General features: G+C 47.6%; 1 protein-coding gene across 3 annotated transcripts in view; it reads left to right on the forward strand.

Moving 5' to 3' along the window:
- The window catches only part of DOP1B (DOP1 leucine zipper like protein B), a gene marked incomplete at its 5' end in the record, with an annotated part of 103,197 nt that overhangs the window by 35,802 nt on the left and 48,036 nt on the right, over positions 1–19,359 (forward strand). For all 3 annotated transcript variants that reach the window (XR_014023091.1, XM_081302373.1, XM_081302374.1), the window contains 9 exons: positions 1,173–1,279; positions 1,505–1,619; positions 5,000–5,120; positions 5,830–5,949; positions 8,966–9,068; positions 9,747–9,938; positions 13,089–13,764; positions 14,768–15,039; positions 18,715–18,867. Coding sequence is in view for 2 of the 3 variants with exons in the window: in XM_081302373.1 (XP_081158499.1) it covers positions 1,173–1,279; positions 1,505–1,619; positions 5,000–5,120; positions 5,830–5,949; positions 8,966–9,068; positions 9,747–9,938; positions 13,089–13,764; positions 14,768–15,039; positions 18,715–18,867 (1,859 nt within the window). The remainder of the gene's footprint in view (positions 1–1,172; positions 1,280–1,504; positions 1,620–4,999; positions 5,121–5,829; positions 5,950–8,965; positions 9,069–9,746; positions 9,939–13,088; positions 13,765–14,767; positions 15,040–18,714; positions 18,868–19,359) is intronic.

Below are 19,359 nucleotides of genomic sequence, written 5' to 3' on the forward strand. Positions count from 1 at the left end.
ATTTTCAAAATGCCAACTGAATTCCATTTTCCATTTCAAGAGCTTGAAATACCACACACAAAATAATTGTAGCTGAATCTTACTGAATTAGCAGCCTATTCTAAAGAAAAGTTTCATAGGATGAGGGTGTATATGGAGAAAGCCCACAAATACTGGAATATGTGTAAATAACAGAGAAGGTCTGGTGTCAATGGGACGCCTGGGGAGGCGTTGGTAACTTTGGAGCGCACAAAGCCGCTGGGCTGAGTTTCTGTGCAGGAGCATGTGTGTCCCTAGGTGGTCTGTGGACTCATAGGCAAAGTGCCCGGGACTATTGGTCAGAAAGCTTCCAAGTCACGGAGCCCAGGAGATCAGAGGACTGAAGGTAGCCCTTCTATGAACTTCATAGAGTCCCTTCTTCATGTCCCTAAGGAAAGGTAATGCGAGAAGCCATTGTGACTGAGCACCATCGCTTTTGTTCACCATCAGTGCGTGACCTTATCACACCTAAGTCAGGAAGTCCTCTGGGTTGCTCTTCCCTTTACCTCCCTAGGTACATAGCCTCCAACAGGTGTTGCAAGAAGCTCACTAAGGACTCATGCTGGCCAGGGCTCTTTCAGGATGTGTAGCGGAAGGCTCCTCTGTTAAATGCATATTCCATGGATAGTGAGGACGCCAGACCATCCCCAGCTGTGTCCCAGGAGCCCCAGATTCTTGATCACCTTGTGAGGACAGTGCTTGTCCTTGGCCTGAGGACCTCGTGGACTGCCGTGCCTCAGAATGAGGGTGTGTAGTGCATCCACGGAAATGCCAGCACCTCACGTGGTGCTGGACAAGTGGAGGCAGGTTTAGAAAGCAGTCCTCCTTCTGCCACATACTTGCAGTTACACTTGTCCCAGGCAGGGTGGATCCCTGGGACAAACGGAGATGGAATCCGCCTGCCTGATGCTCAGTCACCCCACTGTCAGGAGGTGTGGGGCTGGGTGTCGCTCAGAGTGGAGCTCACATCTCGCACGTAGGAGGCCCTGGGTTCCATCCCCAGCACTGGGAGAAAATGATGTGGCTTGATCTGATTTGGGAGTTCTATTGGAGGAGTTCTGTTTTTAAAGATATCAGTGTCTGAGACTTTTGTCCACTGAAGTCTTGTAAAAGCATAGGTCTCTTTACTGTTTGTGATGTGTGTTCTTTTATAGGTTCAGACATTAAGGGAAACACCATTGTGCCGGAATCTAAAATCTCTTCTTACGAAGACCAGTCTTCTTATTTTTTTGAAAAATATTCCAAGGATCTCTTAGTTGAGGTAAAGGACATTTCTGGAAAGCTGACCCCTTTTGGGGCATTCCTCATCAGGACTCTGTCGCGGGTTTCTCTGTGAGACTTCACAGTGGCCCTTGCCACGGGGCTGGGAGGACCATGGTGTGTGTGTGTGCCGGGGAAGGGTTCTCTCTCCCAGTGTTTAGCAGTTAGGACAACCAAATGTCATGCTTAACCATACGAAATGTCCTAGTGTGTGGCTTTTAAACAGAGTCTGGCTGAGATACTGCATCAGAAGTTTTTAGACGCTGACATGGAGGACCGTCACCACGCCTACCTGAAGCCCTTCCGCATCCTCGTCAGTCTGCTTGACAAGCCAGAAATAGGTAACGTTAGTAACATGTGGACCACCTGTTTTCAGAGAATTAAAATACAGTGAGGACGATCACTGTGTTGTTTTGACGATACTCTGGTCTTTGGAATCTGGAAGCCGGGAGGTTTGGTTCTCTCCCCTAGGCTGCCTGGAGGTCTTGCCAGTGGTTGGACTGTTTTTCTTAGGAACGTGCCTGTCAGCTCCTGCGTGTGCAGGTGCCTGTGCCACTGGAGCCTGTAGAGATTTGCTCCTGAGGAACATTTGGTCTCAGTGTCCTGCTCCAGTGCACTTGGGCTTTATTTTCAGCTAGGTAGGGGAGCACCTGCCTTGAATTTCTGCTTTGTGACTATGAACACATCACTGAGTGAAATGAAAGCATTTTACCATAAAATGATGGCGGTCGATTCCACCTCTTGGGTCCCCTTCTTCCTCCGGGAGAAGTCTTTTCTGCTGTCCTTTAATAAACTTCTAATTTCTACTCTGAAAAAAAAAAAAATGATGGCGGTCGAACCAGGCTGGGCCCCCTGAGGACCTCCTCCTACTCTCGCAGCCCTGTGAGCATCGGCGGAGATGCCCCCTCTCTGGCCTTTTCAAAACATTCTCTGCAGTATCCATTCACTGTCTGATCTGACATCTGGTCACTTGAGCCCGGGACAGGGAACTCTCCCTCTTCTCGTCGCACGTGCCTGCCCCTGCCCCTGCCCCCTGCTTGCAGAGAACAGGAGCCAGGACATTCTGGTGGTGCTTATCTCTCTGATCTCAGGAGGGAGGCCCTTCCTTTATTCGCTGAGTCTGTTACAAAGCCTCTGCTGTGTGGCAAGGGCCGTGTCAGGCTCTGTGGGTGCACAGAGGTTGGAGGCTCCTCACCCAGATCAATGGAGGGCACCCTGAGGTCCTGGAGTGTCTGTACTGTTTTTGATGAATTGCTCACACTGGCCTCAAACTTTCAATCCTCCCCACTCAGCCTCCCCAGTAGCTGGGATTACAGGCATGAGCCAGTACCCCTGCCTTGTATTGTTTTTTTAAAAATAATGACAGTAGCTGACAATTTTTGAGCAATTATTTTGTGCCAGGTGATTTGCACACATTGTTTTTTTCTGCCATACTGGAGATTGAATCCAGGGGCACTCTACCACTAAGCTACATCCCCAGTCCTTTTTAATTTTTTATTTTGAGACAGAGTATTGATAAGTTGCCTAGGTGGCTTCCAACTTTCAATTCTTCTGCCTCAGTCTCGCAAATAGTTGGGATCACAGTTGGGGGCCACTCTACCCCATTGCATATATCGTTTAATCCATTGTGTCCTGTAATCCATCTTGTATATGGGCCACCTATAACCACTTAAATTGAGCAGTTTTTATAGGATTTTATAGTGTCCTCTATGAGTGTCATGGTGGGACATGGTGGGTTTTAACATGTCTCCGTAGAAGGGGGGTTCTCTCGTGATACCCATTTTGCATAGGGAGAGCCTGAGGTTGAGCCAGGTGAGCTGCTTGACCAAGGCTTTCCAGAGGCCCAAACTCTCCTGATCAGACCCTGCTGCTGACCTGGGTACACTGAGACCAGCCATCCCTGAGATGCTTCCTGTGCCACAAAAGGAACTTTGCCTCCACTGTGGCTCCAGCCGCTGTCAACCAAACCCAAGCGTGAGGTGGTCTGTTCTTCCTAGCCCTGCCCTTTACGCACTACCTCTGCTGTCTGTGGGCTGCTCAGACTCCTATTACTCTCCCTCCCCTGCCAACCTTCCTCTGTGACTGTGGAATAACTGCACCTCTCCAAAGCCACAAGTTTAGACTAAAACTGAAGCCGGTCGTGTTGATGTGCTGGGGGCTTGGGCAAGTACTCAAGAAGAAACTGTAGCTCAGCGTTTTGGAGCTGTGTGTTTTATGTCCGAGCCATGCGCCTTGTGAGCCAAGTAACTGTTGCTGCTACTCTCTGGATCTCCAGGTCGTATTTTCTGGAAGGGGACAATGTCCAGCTTCTGTCCAGTCATAACAGCCACTAATTTGCTGGCCTGATGACTTGGTTCTCTGAGGGACAGCGTTCACAGGGGGTGAGGAAGGAGATGATGTGGAGCTGGAAGGCACAGCACAGCCTTCCAGTCTCTCTGTCCTCTCAGCACCTGGGCTTTTAGCCATATCTGACCTCCTCCTCCAAGAGCAGGAATGACAAAATCGCCTTTGTTTTGTAAGAGACATTTGGCATTCTTACGCCAAAGATAAGATATATACAAGGTTTATCTTGGAGATAGTTTTCTCAGAGGCACATCTTCTGACTGTTTCAGCTCAGTGGTAGGGTGTGCTTAGTGTCTACAACCCCCAGTGCCACAAAACCAGGGTGGGGGAGATTAGATCCATCTACTAATTGCTTTTTGTACAGTGGTGTTGACAGACTTTCATATTCTATGAACTGACATCCCTCTGAATATGTGGGGAGGTGTTAATCCCCTAGCTGCCTACCCAATGGCTGCTGTTCGTGTAGCAGAATGTCCTGTCCAGTGTACTGCCTGATTGGCAGAAAGCTATTTGACGTGCAGCTACTGCTAGGCCACTGAGCTATGTTCCCAGCCCTGGTTATTTTTTGTTTTGAGACAATATCACTAAATTTCCAAGGCTAACCTTGAACTTGGGATCCTCCTGCCTCTGCCTCCTGAGTCACTGGGATCACAGGTGTGCACTATCACGCCCAGCTAGTGCAGTTCTTTTGTGGATCTTTGTAGGCTTTTCAGGACTGGGGTTATTTCTTTTGCATTATTTTGGCTCATGATAGAAGATAGGGAAGAACCGAGGATAGGGAAGTGGCTCTCCTTGGCGGTTATTTCTGTTGAGTAACACGTCTGGCCATGCCATTTGTGCACTCTTGGAACATGTCACGGCAGCTGGCCTGCACCTAGCAGAAGCTGGCTTGGGCAACTTGCCGAGGCTGTCTGTGCCCCAGTCACCTTAGGTGTCCTTGGGAACAACAGCAGAGCACTTTGTGTGTGGCAGTGGTGAGGATTCAGGAAGGTCTTCATGTGAAGTGCCAACAGCAGAATCTGCACAAAGCAAGCTCGACAGAGGTGCTGGCTTTTTTCATCAACGTCATCCCCTAGTCAAAGATGTCATTCTCACCCCTTAAGTTATGTTGCTGTGTGATCTGGAGTAAAAGGCCTATATGTGGAGTTACTCTATGTTTTATGTGTGTTGCATATGATTTTTTAAAATATTTTTTTTAGTTGTCATTGGACACAATACCTTCATTATATTTATTTATTTTTATGTGGTGCTGAGGATCGAACCCAGTGCCTTGAACGTGCTAGGCAAGCGCTCTACCACTGAGCCACAACCCCAGCCCCTTGCATGTGATTTTTAAAGGATTTTTAGTCCTTCTCTGACCATTTTCTTTTGATTACAGGGCCTCAAGTGGTTGAGAGTTTGTTTCTCGAAGTCATCAGAGCCTTTTATTCTTACTGTAGAGATGCCCTTGGCTCTGACCTTAAGCTCAGCTATACTCAGAGTGGAAATCTACTGATAAGGTATGGATATGGCCTCTAACCTCACATGTCTTCCTCCCTCCCACAGCCCAAATTTTCTTTTTCTCTGCAGTTCACTGTAAGTCGTAACATGCTACAGACAGTGGACATGGAGCAGGCTGAGTCACCTGTGACAACAATCCATGCTCTTAAGTCAGTCAACACGAATTGATTGTTCCCCACTGAGTCCAGTGAAGAATGTGAAGGAGTTTGGTCCCTTCCCTGGCCTGGGTGTGCAGATGGTGTTCACTGATGAAATGTGCAAATTGTGCAACAAAGGCAGCTTGATCCAGGGTGGCACATGGCAAGTCCCGCACAGGGAGAAGAGCAGATGGGGAGGAAGTCCAGACGTGGGCCGGTGAACTGAGGCAGGACACCAAGGGCAGAGCCCTCGTGCTGAGGCAGAGGGGTGGAGTTTGGGGACAGCAGGCACCTTGGCTTCAAGTGTGCGGTTACCTGTGACCCCTGTGTCTTGTTTTTGTGCCACCACACCCAGCTAGAACTCATCTTTTCCCCCTGCGGTCTCACACTGCTGGGCAAGCACCCTACCACTGAGCCCCTGAACAACAATATTTTTAATCTTGATTAGAATTTGTCAGCCTCTGTGGAAATACCTCATAAATGGAGAAATCTATTACAACTTTGCAGATTCAGTGTTCCTGCAACTTGGGGCTTTTCATAGGTGTGTCTCCTTTCTCCCCTCCTTTTACAGCACAATCAAAGAGAACAGAAATGCCTCTGAGATCGTGAAGACAGTGAACTTGCTGGTCTCCTCCCTCAGCACGGACTTCCTGTGGGATTACATGATGAGGTGTTTTGAGCAATGCTTCAGGTAAGCAGGTGTGGCACAGGTAGGAAGCTGGGCAGGTGTCACTGCTCTGGGCTGCTCAGTGTGGCGGAGTGTTCGTAAGAGCTGAAGTCAGGTGGTCTCTCCTGAGCTTCAGCATTCAGCCAAAACAGGATTGGGAAGAATCCACTTGAGATTCTCACAGGATTAAAAATGTCCCCAAGAAGATGATTCACATAACCTTTGCCACATAATTCTGAAGCTGCTTTATTTACTAAATCTCACTTTAGAAAACTCGCGGTGCATTTTCTGCTTATATTCATCAAATCGGCTTTCTGTGCACTGTTCTCTTGCTGGCCCAATCTCCTTAGCGTAGCTTAGTTCTATGTCTTGGGGACTGGATGGAGTGCTTTTGATCTCTTCACTCTTTTTAAATTCTTATTGAAATGAGTGTGTATTGGGTCAGATAAAAGCAGTAATGTTTTAAGCTACTGTAATCAGCTTTGCTGTTACTTTTAATCTGTGGGTGAATTGCATGACCTCAGAATTGTGCTTGGGACAAGCAGGGACAGCAGGCTCCCCAGAGAGCTCTCCCAGGTCATTGCCTTTCAGGAGGAGGAATGCAGCCTTTTCAACTCTGTTTTGTCCCTTGAGGTCTGTGGTAGAACTTCCTTTCTTTCTTTCTTTTTAATCTCTGCTGTGATGCTTGGACCTCTCCCTATTCACATGCCCAGCTGTAACAGAAGCTTTCCACATAAACAGTGTGCTGGGCATGTCTGGTGGCTAGGTAGCCTTACTTCAGTGCTTTGGAGCATCCTCAAGAGAAACAGGCACTTTGTCATCATGATTTTGACATGAGAAAGCTAGAGCCCAGTGACATGAAGAATCCACTCCTCAGTGGCAGCCACGACTAGAACCCAGCAGTGCCTGCCTTGGGCATCTGACTTCCCAACTGCTGCAGTGAGGCTCTTCTGCCTCCCCAACCACCAGGCCAGATAGGCTTATCCTGTCCTGAGTCATTTGTCACTGGACCCACAGGCAGCAGCAAGGCCAAGTGGTACTGAGCTTGAAGCTTGCTTTGGTCACCTGGGGCTATTTATTTACTTTAACTTCATCCCAAAGGATAGAACCCAGGGTCTTGCTCATGCCAGGCGAGTACTGTACCCCTGATCCATATCCCAGTCTATATTTTTGGGGGGAGGGGTACCGGGGATTGAACTCAGGGGCACTCGACCACTGAGCCACATCCTCAGCCCTATTTTGTATTTCATTTAGAGACAGGGTCTCACTGCATTGTTTAGCACCTCACTTTTGCTGAGACTGGCTTTGAACTTGTGATCCCCCTGCCTCATGTCCCAAGCCACTGGGATTACAGGTGTGCTTCACCAAACCCGGCTATTTTTTGTTGAATTTTTAAAAACTTGTTTGTGGTACTGTGGTACCAGGACCTTAGTGCTAGGCAGGCATTCTACCACACTACCAGCCCCTGGGCTGTTTGTTTTGTTTTATTTGTGGTACTGGTGATTAAACCCAGGCTCCTGCCTGGCTGGGGAGGCCTTACCACTGAACTCCACCCCAAGATGCTTGTTTAAACGTTGCTCCCCAGATAGAGCTAATGCCCACCTGCCCGCGCTTCCTCCTTTTATCCCAGGTTGGTCCCCGTCCTGCACTTGGTGTCTTTCCCATGATGCTGGTGTGTACTGTTACAGCAAGTGTGTGTCCGTGAGTGGCAGTCTGTGTCATCTGCTGCACGCTACCTGAGTGACGCCAGGTGGTACGCACCCTCCTGTAAGGTGCTCCTTGGGGGTTAGCACTCTACAGCTGTATCTTAACGCATTCATCCAGTTTGTGTGTCTGAGGCACGGTAGCAGCTCATGCTGGTGGCCCAGTTTCACTCTCAGTCGTGTGAGTAGTACCATGGGGAACGTTCACCCTGTCTGTGTAGGTGCACACTGTCTTTCCAGTAGACACCTAGAAGCAGAATCCCCAAGGTGCAGCATAGGCTACAGCTCTCTGCAGGAATTCTCCTTCTAAGGTGAGCTCCAAGATAACTAGCGTTGCTTTACAAGAAAACACACTAACTCAGGTCGAGTAGTACTGTGGCAGCTAGATGCATCCCAGGTTACTGTGTTTTGAGAACCAACATATCCAGTCGTGCCTTGGTGTCCTCGGGGAATTGCTCCCAGGATCCCCTGCAGATGCCCAGGTCTGGATGCTCTGGTCCCTGAGATGAAAGACAGTAGTTGCTTATGGCCTATGCCCATCTTCCGGTGTGTGCTAAATCATCTCTAGATGACCTGACAATGCTCCATATGATGTCAGTGCTGTGAATAGTTGTCATTGTGAATGGTTACATTGTTTAGAGAATAATGAACAGGAAAAAATTTGTACCTGTTCAGTACAGATGCATATTTGTTTGGGTTTTTTGCCATCTGTGGTTGGTTGGATCCACATTTGTGGAATTCAGGGATTCACCAGGTTGATGGTACTTTTTAACCATTTACCCAGTTACCTGCTGAGTAAAAAGTGTTGAGTTTGGATCAGCTAAGCAGCTGACTATGGGTTGGTTCCCACCCGTGGCACCATGTCAGCAGTACTTGGAGAGCTTTGGGTTTAGGAGTTGCACTTCTCTGTGACATGGGAGAATTCTAAGCAGCTCTTGCTAATGAGCTCCTGACTGTCCGCTAGGAAGGTGGTGTCTCAGGGCCTGCACTGTCTCTGGCCCAGGCCTGTTTCCTCAGAACCTGCCTTTGGTTTGGGGTCGGGGGCCTTGGATATGCCCACTGAAAGCTCTGAGGTCTGCTGGGTGTGGAATCCCACGCAGTCATGGAACCACCCACATTTGCACCAGTGGAGTTCAAACCAAAGGAACCGAGTTGGGAGACAGATTCAGGGCACTTGCTGACCCTTCTCTGAGTTGGTCACCATAGCTTAGGTGTTGGAACTATCAAAGCTGTCTTTCATTAGGTTTGAAATGGATTCATTACTATAAATCATAAGATGCTTGAAATTACTGTAGGATGAAAGATGAATCTGATTTTCTTTCTTTTAAATAATGTAGACCGGTGAAGCAGAGTAACGCTATTGGAAAAGGCGTCAGCCCTGCCCCAACGGTCTCGGAGCTCTGCACCCTCCTCGTGTTCCTTCTGGATGTTATTCCCTTGGTAGGTGCTTGCTGTGGACAGACAGCTCATGCTCTTATTAGTGCTGGGAGCCTACTTTATAAACCTAAATGTACTGAAAAGCAGCTTTACCTAAATACACACACACAGATCTTTATGTTTGTTTGGCTATGAAGTGTGTGTCTGGATGTAATCTCTCTTTTTTTTTTTCCTTTCTTCCTTTTTTGGGGGGTACTGCAGATCAAACCCAGCACCTCCTGCATGCTAAGCACATGCTGTACTACTGAGCTGTGTCCTTTTATATTTTGAATATCTCATTTGAAAGGTATTATAACATTTGGCCAGTTGTAAGTGGGCAAAACTAAAGTTATATAAACCAGATGATGGGATGAACTGATAGTACAGTTACTTAGGTGTGAAAGCTACTTCCTAGTTAAAATTGTGCACTTGAGCCAAGCTTGGTGGCACATGCCTGTAATCCCAGCAACTCAGGAGGCTGAGGCAAAAGGATCATAAGTTCAAGGCCATCTCATTAACTTAACAAGACTTTTTTCTCAAAATGAAAAATAAAAAGGTCTGTGGATGTGGCTTAGTGGTTAAGCACCCCTGGGTTCAATCCAGGACACAAAAAAAAAATTTGTGAAGTGCCATTTTGAGGTGCATTATTTTTCTGGGTGGGAAACTGGGAACGTGTGTATGAATAGTGCTTTTATTCCACAGGAGCTGTACTCAGAGGTGCAGACCCAGTACCTTCCTCAGGTGCTCGGCTGCCTGGTGCACCCTCTTGCTGAGGAGGTGGAAGCCTTAAGCTTACCTGAGCTCACGCACGCCTTGAAGACATGTTTCAAGGTGCTCAGCAAAGTCCAGATGCCGCCCTCCTACCTAGATACGGAGCCCACAAGTGGAAACTCGGTAGGTGTCTGGGAGTGAGCTGGCTCTCATGTCCGGGAAGTGGGAGGTAATGAGGGTTGGTCTGGGCAGGATTATGGATGAGAAGGTATACAGGTAACACATCAAGTAAGCTTGTGAAACACATGAACACTTTGAAAGGTTTCAGTGTTACTAACCTCCCTTCATCTCACCCCTCCCACGCTACATAGTTGTGGTTAATGGCAAGATATAGCTAACTCATACTATGCAGCTACACTCAGTGCCTGCATGTAGCCGGGCTTCAAATCTTTGGATGTGTAAGTGTGGATGCATGTGATTTGGGTTACTTAAAAGGCAAGCTTTTGGGCTGGGGTTGTGGCTCAGTGGCAGAGCACTTGCCTCGCATGTGAGGCACTGGGTTTGATCCTCAGCACCACATAAAAATAAACAAACAAAATGAAGATATTGTGTCCATGTATAACTAAAAAGAAAACTAAAAAATAAATAAATAAAAGGCAAGCAACCATATGGATTGCTTTGTAGGGCTGCTATAACAAAGTTCCTAAGACTGGGTGGCTTAAACAACAGAAATTTTTTCACAGTTCTGGAGGCTAGAGAGCAGTATTAAGGTGTCCACAGGGTTGGCTTTTCCTGAATGCACCACAGAAGAAGACTGTGCAGGCCTTTCCCAGTTTCTGCTGGAGTGCTGGAAGTCCTGGGTGTTCTTGGTTCATTGAAACATCAGTCTTCATGTTCACGGGACTCTCTCCCTGAATGCATCTATCTCTGTGTCCAGATTTCTCCATTTTATGAGGACCGAAGTCCTGTTGGAGTAGCACCTATCCTAATTCTCACTCCATTCTCACTTGATCACCTGCAAAGACCTTGTTTTCAAATAAGGTCACATTCCAGGGCACTCGGGGCTAGGATTGAGGTTCATGGTCCAACCCACGGCACACACTTTTGTGACTTTCTTTGGTTTTCACTCAGACAATATTTGGGGGACATGAGTACTAAAAAAAACTAGACAGATCATTTGGGTTCTTTCTCATTTTTCTCTGTTCAAAGCAGTTTCACAGGCAGCCTCCTTCTACAACTGTGCACAGGCGCCAGTGTCTCTGAAGGATGAATTTTTGACAACAGGTTGTGATTGAAAAGCACATACAGCCTCTTAATCTGTGAGAGATGCTGACACGTCTTCCAAAAAGACAAACAGTGATCATCTCAAATGTTTGATACCCATGTTCTTTGAATTATTTTTATTTCCTTCTTTATTTGGAGATTTGAAACCAGTTCAGGGCAACGGCAGATGGGTACAAACAGACTAAAAATTGAGGTGTTCAGAGAGAGTGTCGCAGGTATTGATTAGGGTTTGGTGGCAAATGAGTGATCGATAGACATTCAGTCTCAGATTATAGACTAATTGCAGACCTAGAATTTAGTGTTCTTTTTTCCTCTGGCTGTTCTAGCTGTTAGAAAAAAAGTCCTGAAATAAGATCCAAGGTACAAAGCTCAAGTGTCTGTCAGCTTGACAAACCACTGAGCGAACCAGCTGGGAGAGGGAAAGGCTCATGGGGCTCAGAGTCACTTAGCTGCATTGTGTCTGAGCCTGTGGTGAGGCAGAGCATCCTGGTAGGAGCAAGGGCAGGAGCTGCTCACCCCATGGAAACCAGGAAGCAGAGAAGGAGAGACAGACAGGCAGACTGGACACAGGCTAGACCCTTGCAGTGGCCCGCCCCAGTGACCTGCTTTTTCCCATCTCCTGAAGATTCTGCTGCCACCTGGGGATCAGGCCTTCGTTGTTCAACACAGGAGCCTTTGGGAGGACATTCCAGATCCAAACTAGAACATTAATCATTTCTAGTTTTCAGATATGAATAACAACACACTTCTAAAACCCGTCTCACTCTTCCCTGAAAGCACAGCGGGGTAAATGCTAAGGAATTTCGCATTGAATATAATGTCTAAAGAACAGTATAGGAAAAGAGAAAAGTGTTTAATGTTTGAAGTGTCATCACTGTATGTGTGTGTTCATGTGTGACATGGACAGGTTGAGTATCCCTTATCTAAAATGCTTGGAACCAGATGTGTTTTAGATTTTGTAATATTTGCATATATATAATGAGATATCATGGGAAGGGGACCCAAGTCAGAACATAGAATTCTTTTATGTTGTATATACACCTCAGACAGTATTTTTAGTGCCCCTTCATTTTTTTTTAATTTTCTTGTATTTCTTTTTTTTAATATTTTTTTTTTAAATTTTTTTAATATTTATTTTTTAGTCGTCGGTGGACACAACATCTTTGTTGGTATGTGGTGCTGAGGATCGAACCCAGGCCGCACGCATGCCAGGCGAGCGCCCTACAGCTTGAGCCACATCCCCAGCCCCTTAATATTTTTTTGAGAGAGAGAATTTTAATATTTATTTTTTAGTTTTCCGTGGATACAATATCTTTGTTGGTATGTGGTGCTGAGGATCAAACCCGGGCCGCACGCATGCCAGGCGAGCATGCTACCGCTTGAGCCACATCCCCAGCCCCAGTGCCCCTTCATTTTGATTGTGACCCGTCATGTGAGATCAGGTTTGAAGTTTTGCATTTCCAGCATTGTGTCAGTGCTTATAGAGTTTGGATTTTGGAGCATTTCAGATTAGTGATTGTCAACCTGCGTGTGTGTTTTGGAGGAGCTGCTCTGTGCCAGCTTCCTCTTTGCTTTATTTCTTCGTGCCTTTATTTTGCCATCAACTCATTTTCCTATTCGTATTTTTAAATTTGTCAAAATCTTTTTTTTTTTTTTTTTTGGTGGTGGTGGTGCTGGGGATTGAACCCAGGGCCTTGTGCATGCAAGGCAGACACTTTACCAACTGAGCTATATCCCCAGCCCAGTTAGAAACAATTTTTAAACAACTGTTTTGAACACTGAAGAATCTCAATAAATAAGACAAAGTAGACTCCAAGGCTGGCTGGCCTGCTGAGTGTGCTGGTTCCTCCCCTAGGGCTGTCATCTCCTTCCCTGCCCTCTTATTACACACTTTTACAGGGGACTCTTTTGTTGCAAGAGTTTTGTTTTGGAAAAAGAGGTTTGAAACACATTCACCGTTTGTCTGATTCGTCTGACACTTGATTCACTGACCACCACAGGTGGTCTTAAGTGATGCTCACAATACAACGTGTTTTTCATCTTTTGCAGAGTCCAGTAAAAGGCGAAATCACTGTGGAAACAAAGGCAGTGGTTCCAGTGGATGAAGACGCTTCCTTTCCCCCACTGAAATCTGAGGACAGCGGAATCGGGCTCAGTGCCTCATCCCCAGAGCTTTCTGAGCACTTGAGGGTCCCTCGAGTTTCTCCTGAAAGAGATGACATTTGGAAGAAGGGTGGGAGCATGCAGAGGACGTTCCTTTGCATCCAGGAGCTGATTGCCAACTTTGCCAGCAGGAACATCTTTACAGTACCACTGACCACGTCTGGGGAAGAAAGCAAGTCTGAAGAGCCTGCAGGGCAGAGGGCAAAAGGCGGGCCCCAGGGCACGGTGGGTGACGACACGGGCAGGAAGAACTCGTGGGAGGCCAAGCCCCTCACTGTGCCCCAGTTTAAGCAGATGCTTTCAGACCTATTCACCGTACGTGGGTCTCCATTCAAGACAAAAAGTTCAGAATCGCCGTCATCCTTGCCCAGTAGCCCTGGCAGAAAAACAGGAGGAGAATGGGATGTTGACCAGGTGGTCATCCACCTGGAGGGCTCCAAGGAGGACTGCAGGGAGGCCTTTGCCGCCGCCTGCCACCTGCTGCTGGACTGCGCCACCTTCCCTGTCTACCTGTCTGAGGAGGAGACAGAGCAGCTCTGTGAAACTCTCTTCCAGCTTCCAGGTGAGAGGGAGGCAGGGAGCCTGATGTTGAGGACACTGTAACTGAGGTGGCTGATGCTTACAGACCAGCTAAAAGTGTGTCAGCCAAGAAGGGCATCCCAACTGTGCTGGGGCATCCCAACCCGAGATCCAAATTTTTTTGAGACTGACACATGATTTTGAAGCATTTTGGATTAGTGATGCTCAATCAGTTAAGGCTATGCAAATATTCCAGAAATCCTAAAATCTAAAACCTGAAGCACTTCTGGTCCCAGACCTTTTGGATAAGTGATGCTTAGCCTATATCCGCCACAGTTGTTTCCCTCCTTATTTTGTAATCAGGTGTATATAGTTTTATGTTTGTCTGATGCTGGGGATTGAAGTTGTATACATTTTTAGTTTATGTGTCATTATATAACAAGTTGATAAGGGCTGGGTCTATGTTTTTAAAATTTGAATGTCTGGAACAGCCCGTCAAAAGATCTATCACATTAACCGTGCCCAGTCATAGTAAGCAGACCATTCCATGATACCTGTTGTTAGAGATTTATGTATGGCTTTCATGGGCACTATAACAAAGGGCCACAGCTGGGTGACATCAATAATAGAAACTTACTGTTTCATAGTCCAAGAGGCCAGAGGTCCAAAGTCAAGGTGTTCCCTGGGCCATGCATCCTGAGATTCTGGGTTGAACCTGCCTTGCATCTTCCCAGAGCAACCTTGGCCTTCCTGAGCTAGTGGCTGCCTCTCTCCAGTCTCTGCCTCTACCCTCACCTGGCGATCTCCTCGTGTCTCCTCACGTGGCCTCTTCCTCTATAAAGGACACCTTGATGACCTCGTCTTAACGTGGTCACATCTGTACAGGCCCTATTTCCAAGTAAGCGTCACACCCCCAGGTTGGCACACTGCTGTCCATGTGACTCTCCAGTTACTGCTGGACCCAGGATGCCATAGAATTTGTGGATTAGAAACCCATCTCACCTGGATCTGCTTGTTTCTGTCCTCTCTGGCTGCCTTCCTTTCAGGAGCCAGCGATTCCAGCTTCCCATCGTGGCTGAAATCCCTCATGACCATCTGCTGCTGTGTGAGTGATTGCTACCTCCAGAATGTGGCCATCTCCACCCTGCTGGAAGTGATAAACCATTCCCAGTCCCTCGCTCTTGTCATTGAAGACAAGATGAAACGCTACAAAAGCTCTGGGCACAACCCATTCTTTGGCAAGCTACAGATGGTGACATTGCCTCCCATTGCCCCAGGCATATTGAAAATCATCGCAGAAAAAACAGACTTTTATCAGGTACTTCCCACTAGGAAGAGGGTGGTGAAGGGTGAGTGGGCGTCTCTCTGAATCATTCACCTAAGGTCCTCCCTAAGAACGCAGTGACTGCCCAGGGTAAGGAGCGTGCAACTCCAGGGGCACCCAGAGGTTTGCTGAGATCCAAGGCTGCCTTGTCTGTCTGTATCCCAAGCTCCTGGCATCGTTTCTGGCTCTATTGGGCAAGCTACAGTAAGAGCAGCTTGGCCTGCAGTGCCTGGGAGGAGCCTCTGTCAATGAATTGGGGCTGGATGGAGGCAGGGTGCTGGGACCCCTCCTCTGCCCCCACTTGGAGTGGCCCTCTGCTAAGCAAAGGAGCGGGAAGACGACATGGTGGCGACCTGCCTGTCCCTGGGAGATGCAGAAGCCCTCGCCAGGGAGCCAAAGCAAGAGGGCACCCCTTTGTCTTGGTCACACCCACCAGGAGTGGATAGTCAAGTTTCCATCAGGCCGAGCTGGGTAGGAAGTAGAGAAGGAACCCATCCGCTCAAGTGCCATAGGCTCTTGTTGCTTCTACCAAGATAGAGATTTTCTTGAATAACTGTTCCTCCATTTCCTGAATGCCCTTAGCATAATCCCATAGTCCCAGTGTTGTTCTTCACCAGTTAGTGGTGGTGTCTTTAGGAAGACAATCCCTAGGGCTCTGTGAACTGCTTTTCTGGCTCATCTTTGGTTCAGAAGCAGGGCTCTCTCCACAGTTCAGGCCTTTGGGGAGCCAGTATGCACTTGTTCTTTGACTTGGACACCACATCCTCCTTTCCCTTTTACCAAAGTAGAGTCACAGTGTCTATCTTGAATCTATTGAACTTGGAGCGAGGACCAGCACTACTGTAAGCAGCTGTTATTGGGCCAGTGTTTCCTTGTTCCTGCCTGCCTGGATCAGAAAGTTCGATATAATTACCCTGCAAGCACAGGGAAGAAAAAAGGAGGATCGTGAGTTCAAAGCCAGCCTCAGCAACTTAGTGAGAACCTGAATCTAATAAAATATAAAAAAGGGATGGGGATGTGGCTTGGTGGTTAAGTGCCCCTGGCTTCAATTCCTGGTACAAAAAAAAAAAAAAAAAAAAAAGACCCTAGTCAATCCCCAGCACTGTAAAAAAGAAGAAGAAAAAGAGATTAGACAGACAAAAAGAAGCTCCTCCCAGACTTCTAATCTTCCATATCTGCGAGTTGGGGCCTCTCCTCCCAACCCAAGGCTGGTCTCTGGCTGCTAGGGCCTGGCCCCTCCCCCATGCCTGTTCGCTCTTTCCTTGACTGCTCCTCTCCATGCCTCACCATCAGGGACTGTAGCCACACAGCACTAGGGCATGACCTAGGCACCCACAAGAATGGTGGGTCTGTTATGTCCTCAAGTGGACATTGTGGGATGCTACTGTGTACGGCTGGGCACCCACACCAGCGCACCCCCACTGAGGAGAAGACACCACTCTGGAGGAAGAGGGCAGCTCCTTACCTGGGGCAGCAGGGAGGACAGGGACAGTTTCTGCCCTCTGCCCCACTGACTCTTGGCCGTTCAGCGCACCACCACCATCCAGGGCTCCTGGGGTGTGCAGAGACCACACCTTTCCCAGCCCCTTTAAGAGCACCTGCCCCACTCCCACTGGATCATCTCCTTGGAAGAAATGCGGATCCTGGGCCTGTGTTGCCTCTTCCTTAGATGCTAATCAGTAAGAGAGACTCAAACAAGATGGTTGTTACATTGTTTCCTACGCTTTTCTATTTCAAGGTGATACTTTCCCTTCGCCAGGCATGGTAGAGCTTAGGAGGCTGAGGCAGGAGGATTGCAAGTTCAAGACTGGCCTCAGCAATTTAGCAAGACCCTGTCCCAAAATTTAAATGAAACAAAAAAGGGGCTGAAGCTGTAGCTCAGGAGTAAAGTGCTTGCCTCGCATGCATGAGGCACTGAGTTTGATCCTCAGCACCACATAAAAATAAATAAAGATACTGTGTGTTCATCTACAACTAAAAAAATATACATTAAAAAATGTTTGAAAAAAAAAAAGGAACAAAAAGGGCTGGGGATGTAGCTCAGTGGTAGAGTACCCCTGAGCTTAATTCCCCAGTACTAGGGGAATTTTAAAAATTTCCCCTCAAAATTTTCAGGAACTAGTATAGTGAGATTTCTATTTTATACATATTTGGGTTAGATTGTTACACAAAAGTTTAATTTCCTTGAAGTTTATTTTTTTTCTTTTTTTTTTTTAAGAGAGAGGGGGGGGAGAGAGAGAGAGAGAATTTATTTTAGTTTTTTTTTTTTTTTTGGCGGACACAACATCTCTGTTTGTACGTGGTGCTGAGGATCGAACCTGGGCCGCACGCATGCCAGGCGAGCGCGCTACCGCTTGAGCCACATCCCCAGCCCGAAGTTTATTTTTAATCATGTATGCTAATTATTAAGTATTTGTTTTCATCTTTGTTCAAAAATAAATATTTTTAAATAGTCCAGAAGAAATCTTCTCTTTTTTTTTTAAAGAAAGAGGGAGGGGGGGAGAGAGAGAGAATTTTTTAATATTTATTTTTCAGTTTTTTCGGTGGACACAACATCTTTGTATGTGGTGCTGAGGATCGAACCCGGGCTGCATGCATGCCAGGCAAGCGCACCACCGCCTGAGCCACATCCCCAGCCCAGAAGAAATCTTTTATATATGCATTTGCCATAAGGGCTAGAAGGAGGGGATGGGATTCCTTTGCTTAGTTAGAAAGTCTTCAAAGTTTAATTGTAATTTGATCATTGGAAATTACTTTCCCCTAGAGAAAAAAATAAAAAAGTAATGGTTAGGGGCTCAAATTAGTCAGTAGTTAATTTATTGATTTGTGCCAGGAAGAGCTTTGTCAAATAGAAATAAATGAACCAAAAAAATGTTATGTGATCTAAAGTGTGCCTAGGATAGAGCAGTCTGAAATCTAAACTGTTTTCATGACCTGAAAGAACTCCCTCCTGTGAGTGGGGGACCCAGCCTCGCTGGGTCAGGCAACTCCACTTGTTGTCCTTAGGACTTGGGAAGGGGCTGCAGCTGCTTGCAGACCCCTGTGTTTAAAAAGCTAAGATCAGGACTAGGGAGATGAACAGCTGGATTAGGGATGCGATTTGGGTACTGACACTGAAGCAGGCTCCTGGGCAGAGAAGGGATGGACATGTTCGTCAGTTAGCACTGGCAAGCTGTGACTCTTCACCAGTGCTGCATGGGGCTGGTTGGAGCCTGCCCACAAGGGTGGTGTACTCTGTGTTCAGCTGCAGACTGGGCCATCCTAATAGCCTCTTCGAAGCCACTGGGCTCCCTAGAGGGCATGTTTTTGGCTTGCCAAGTGCTGGCACAAGCTGAGTCTTGGTGTGTGTTTACTGAGAAGCTCCAATACTTCAGATCCGCCTCTGGTCAGTTCCCTTCCTGAACGTGACATTTATATCTAGAAAAGACTGCAGTGCTTTTAGCCAGTCAGAAACCTCCAAATTTAACCAATAATGCTCCCTGTTGCTGCAGGACTCCTGGTGGGTGCTGGCTTTGTTTTGTGTTGGTAATGTGCATCTGGGTGTTAAGGATTCTAGAATACTTAGCAAACATAGGTGAAAGCCAGCATGTCGGGCTGGGCATAGGCTGGTGGAAAGGAGCCGGTGTTGCCTGTGTTCACGCAGTCTCTGCCACCTTTTCTTTGTCCCAGAGGGTGGCCCGTGTGCTTTGGAATCAGCTCAACAAAGAGACCCGGGAGCATCACATCACCTGTGTGGAGCTATTCTACCGGCTGCACTGCCTGGCCCCAACAGCCAACATCTGCGAGGATATCATCTGCCACGCCCTCCTTGATCCCGATAAGGTGAGCTTTCAACCCAACCTGCCACCACCCCCTGCTGGGCCACCCTGCTCTACTTGCCCGTGGCAGACTCATATACCCCCAGCAAAGGCTTTCCAGCCCCATGGACTCCTGACTCAAGAGCAGAGCTCGGGGCCTGGAGGATCTCTGGGATCTCGAGCCACCCGCTTTAGAGTTCTGACAATGTGATTTGTGTCCTCCTATGTGAAGGCCACTAGGAGATCCGCACCAGCTGCCTAGCAGGGCTTGAGGGCTTCTGGGCTGTTGGCAAAAAGAGGCAGCTGCGGAATGTGTTGTCCTTTCAGAAGTTGTTAAGTGTTGATGTGCAGCCTTGTTCCTTAAGGCCCTGGGCCTGGCACTTCCCCAGGGCATGAGGAAGCAGCACTCTGCTTAGTCCTTGGACCACTGTTCTCGGGAGTGACCTGGACCCCGCTCAGGGGGAGTCTAGAATGTGCGCTCAGTACACAGCAGGAAAAGAGGGAGGAGGCCAGTTTC

Source organism: Spermophilus citellus, assembly GCF_964194105.1.
Source record: "Spermophilus citellus genome assembly, chromosome: 7".
Lineage (NCBI taxonomy): Eukaryota > Metazoa > Chordata > Mammalia > Rodentia > Sciuridae > Spermophilus > Spermophilus citellus.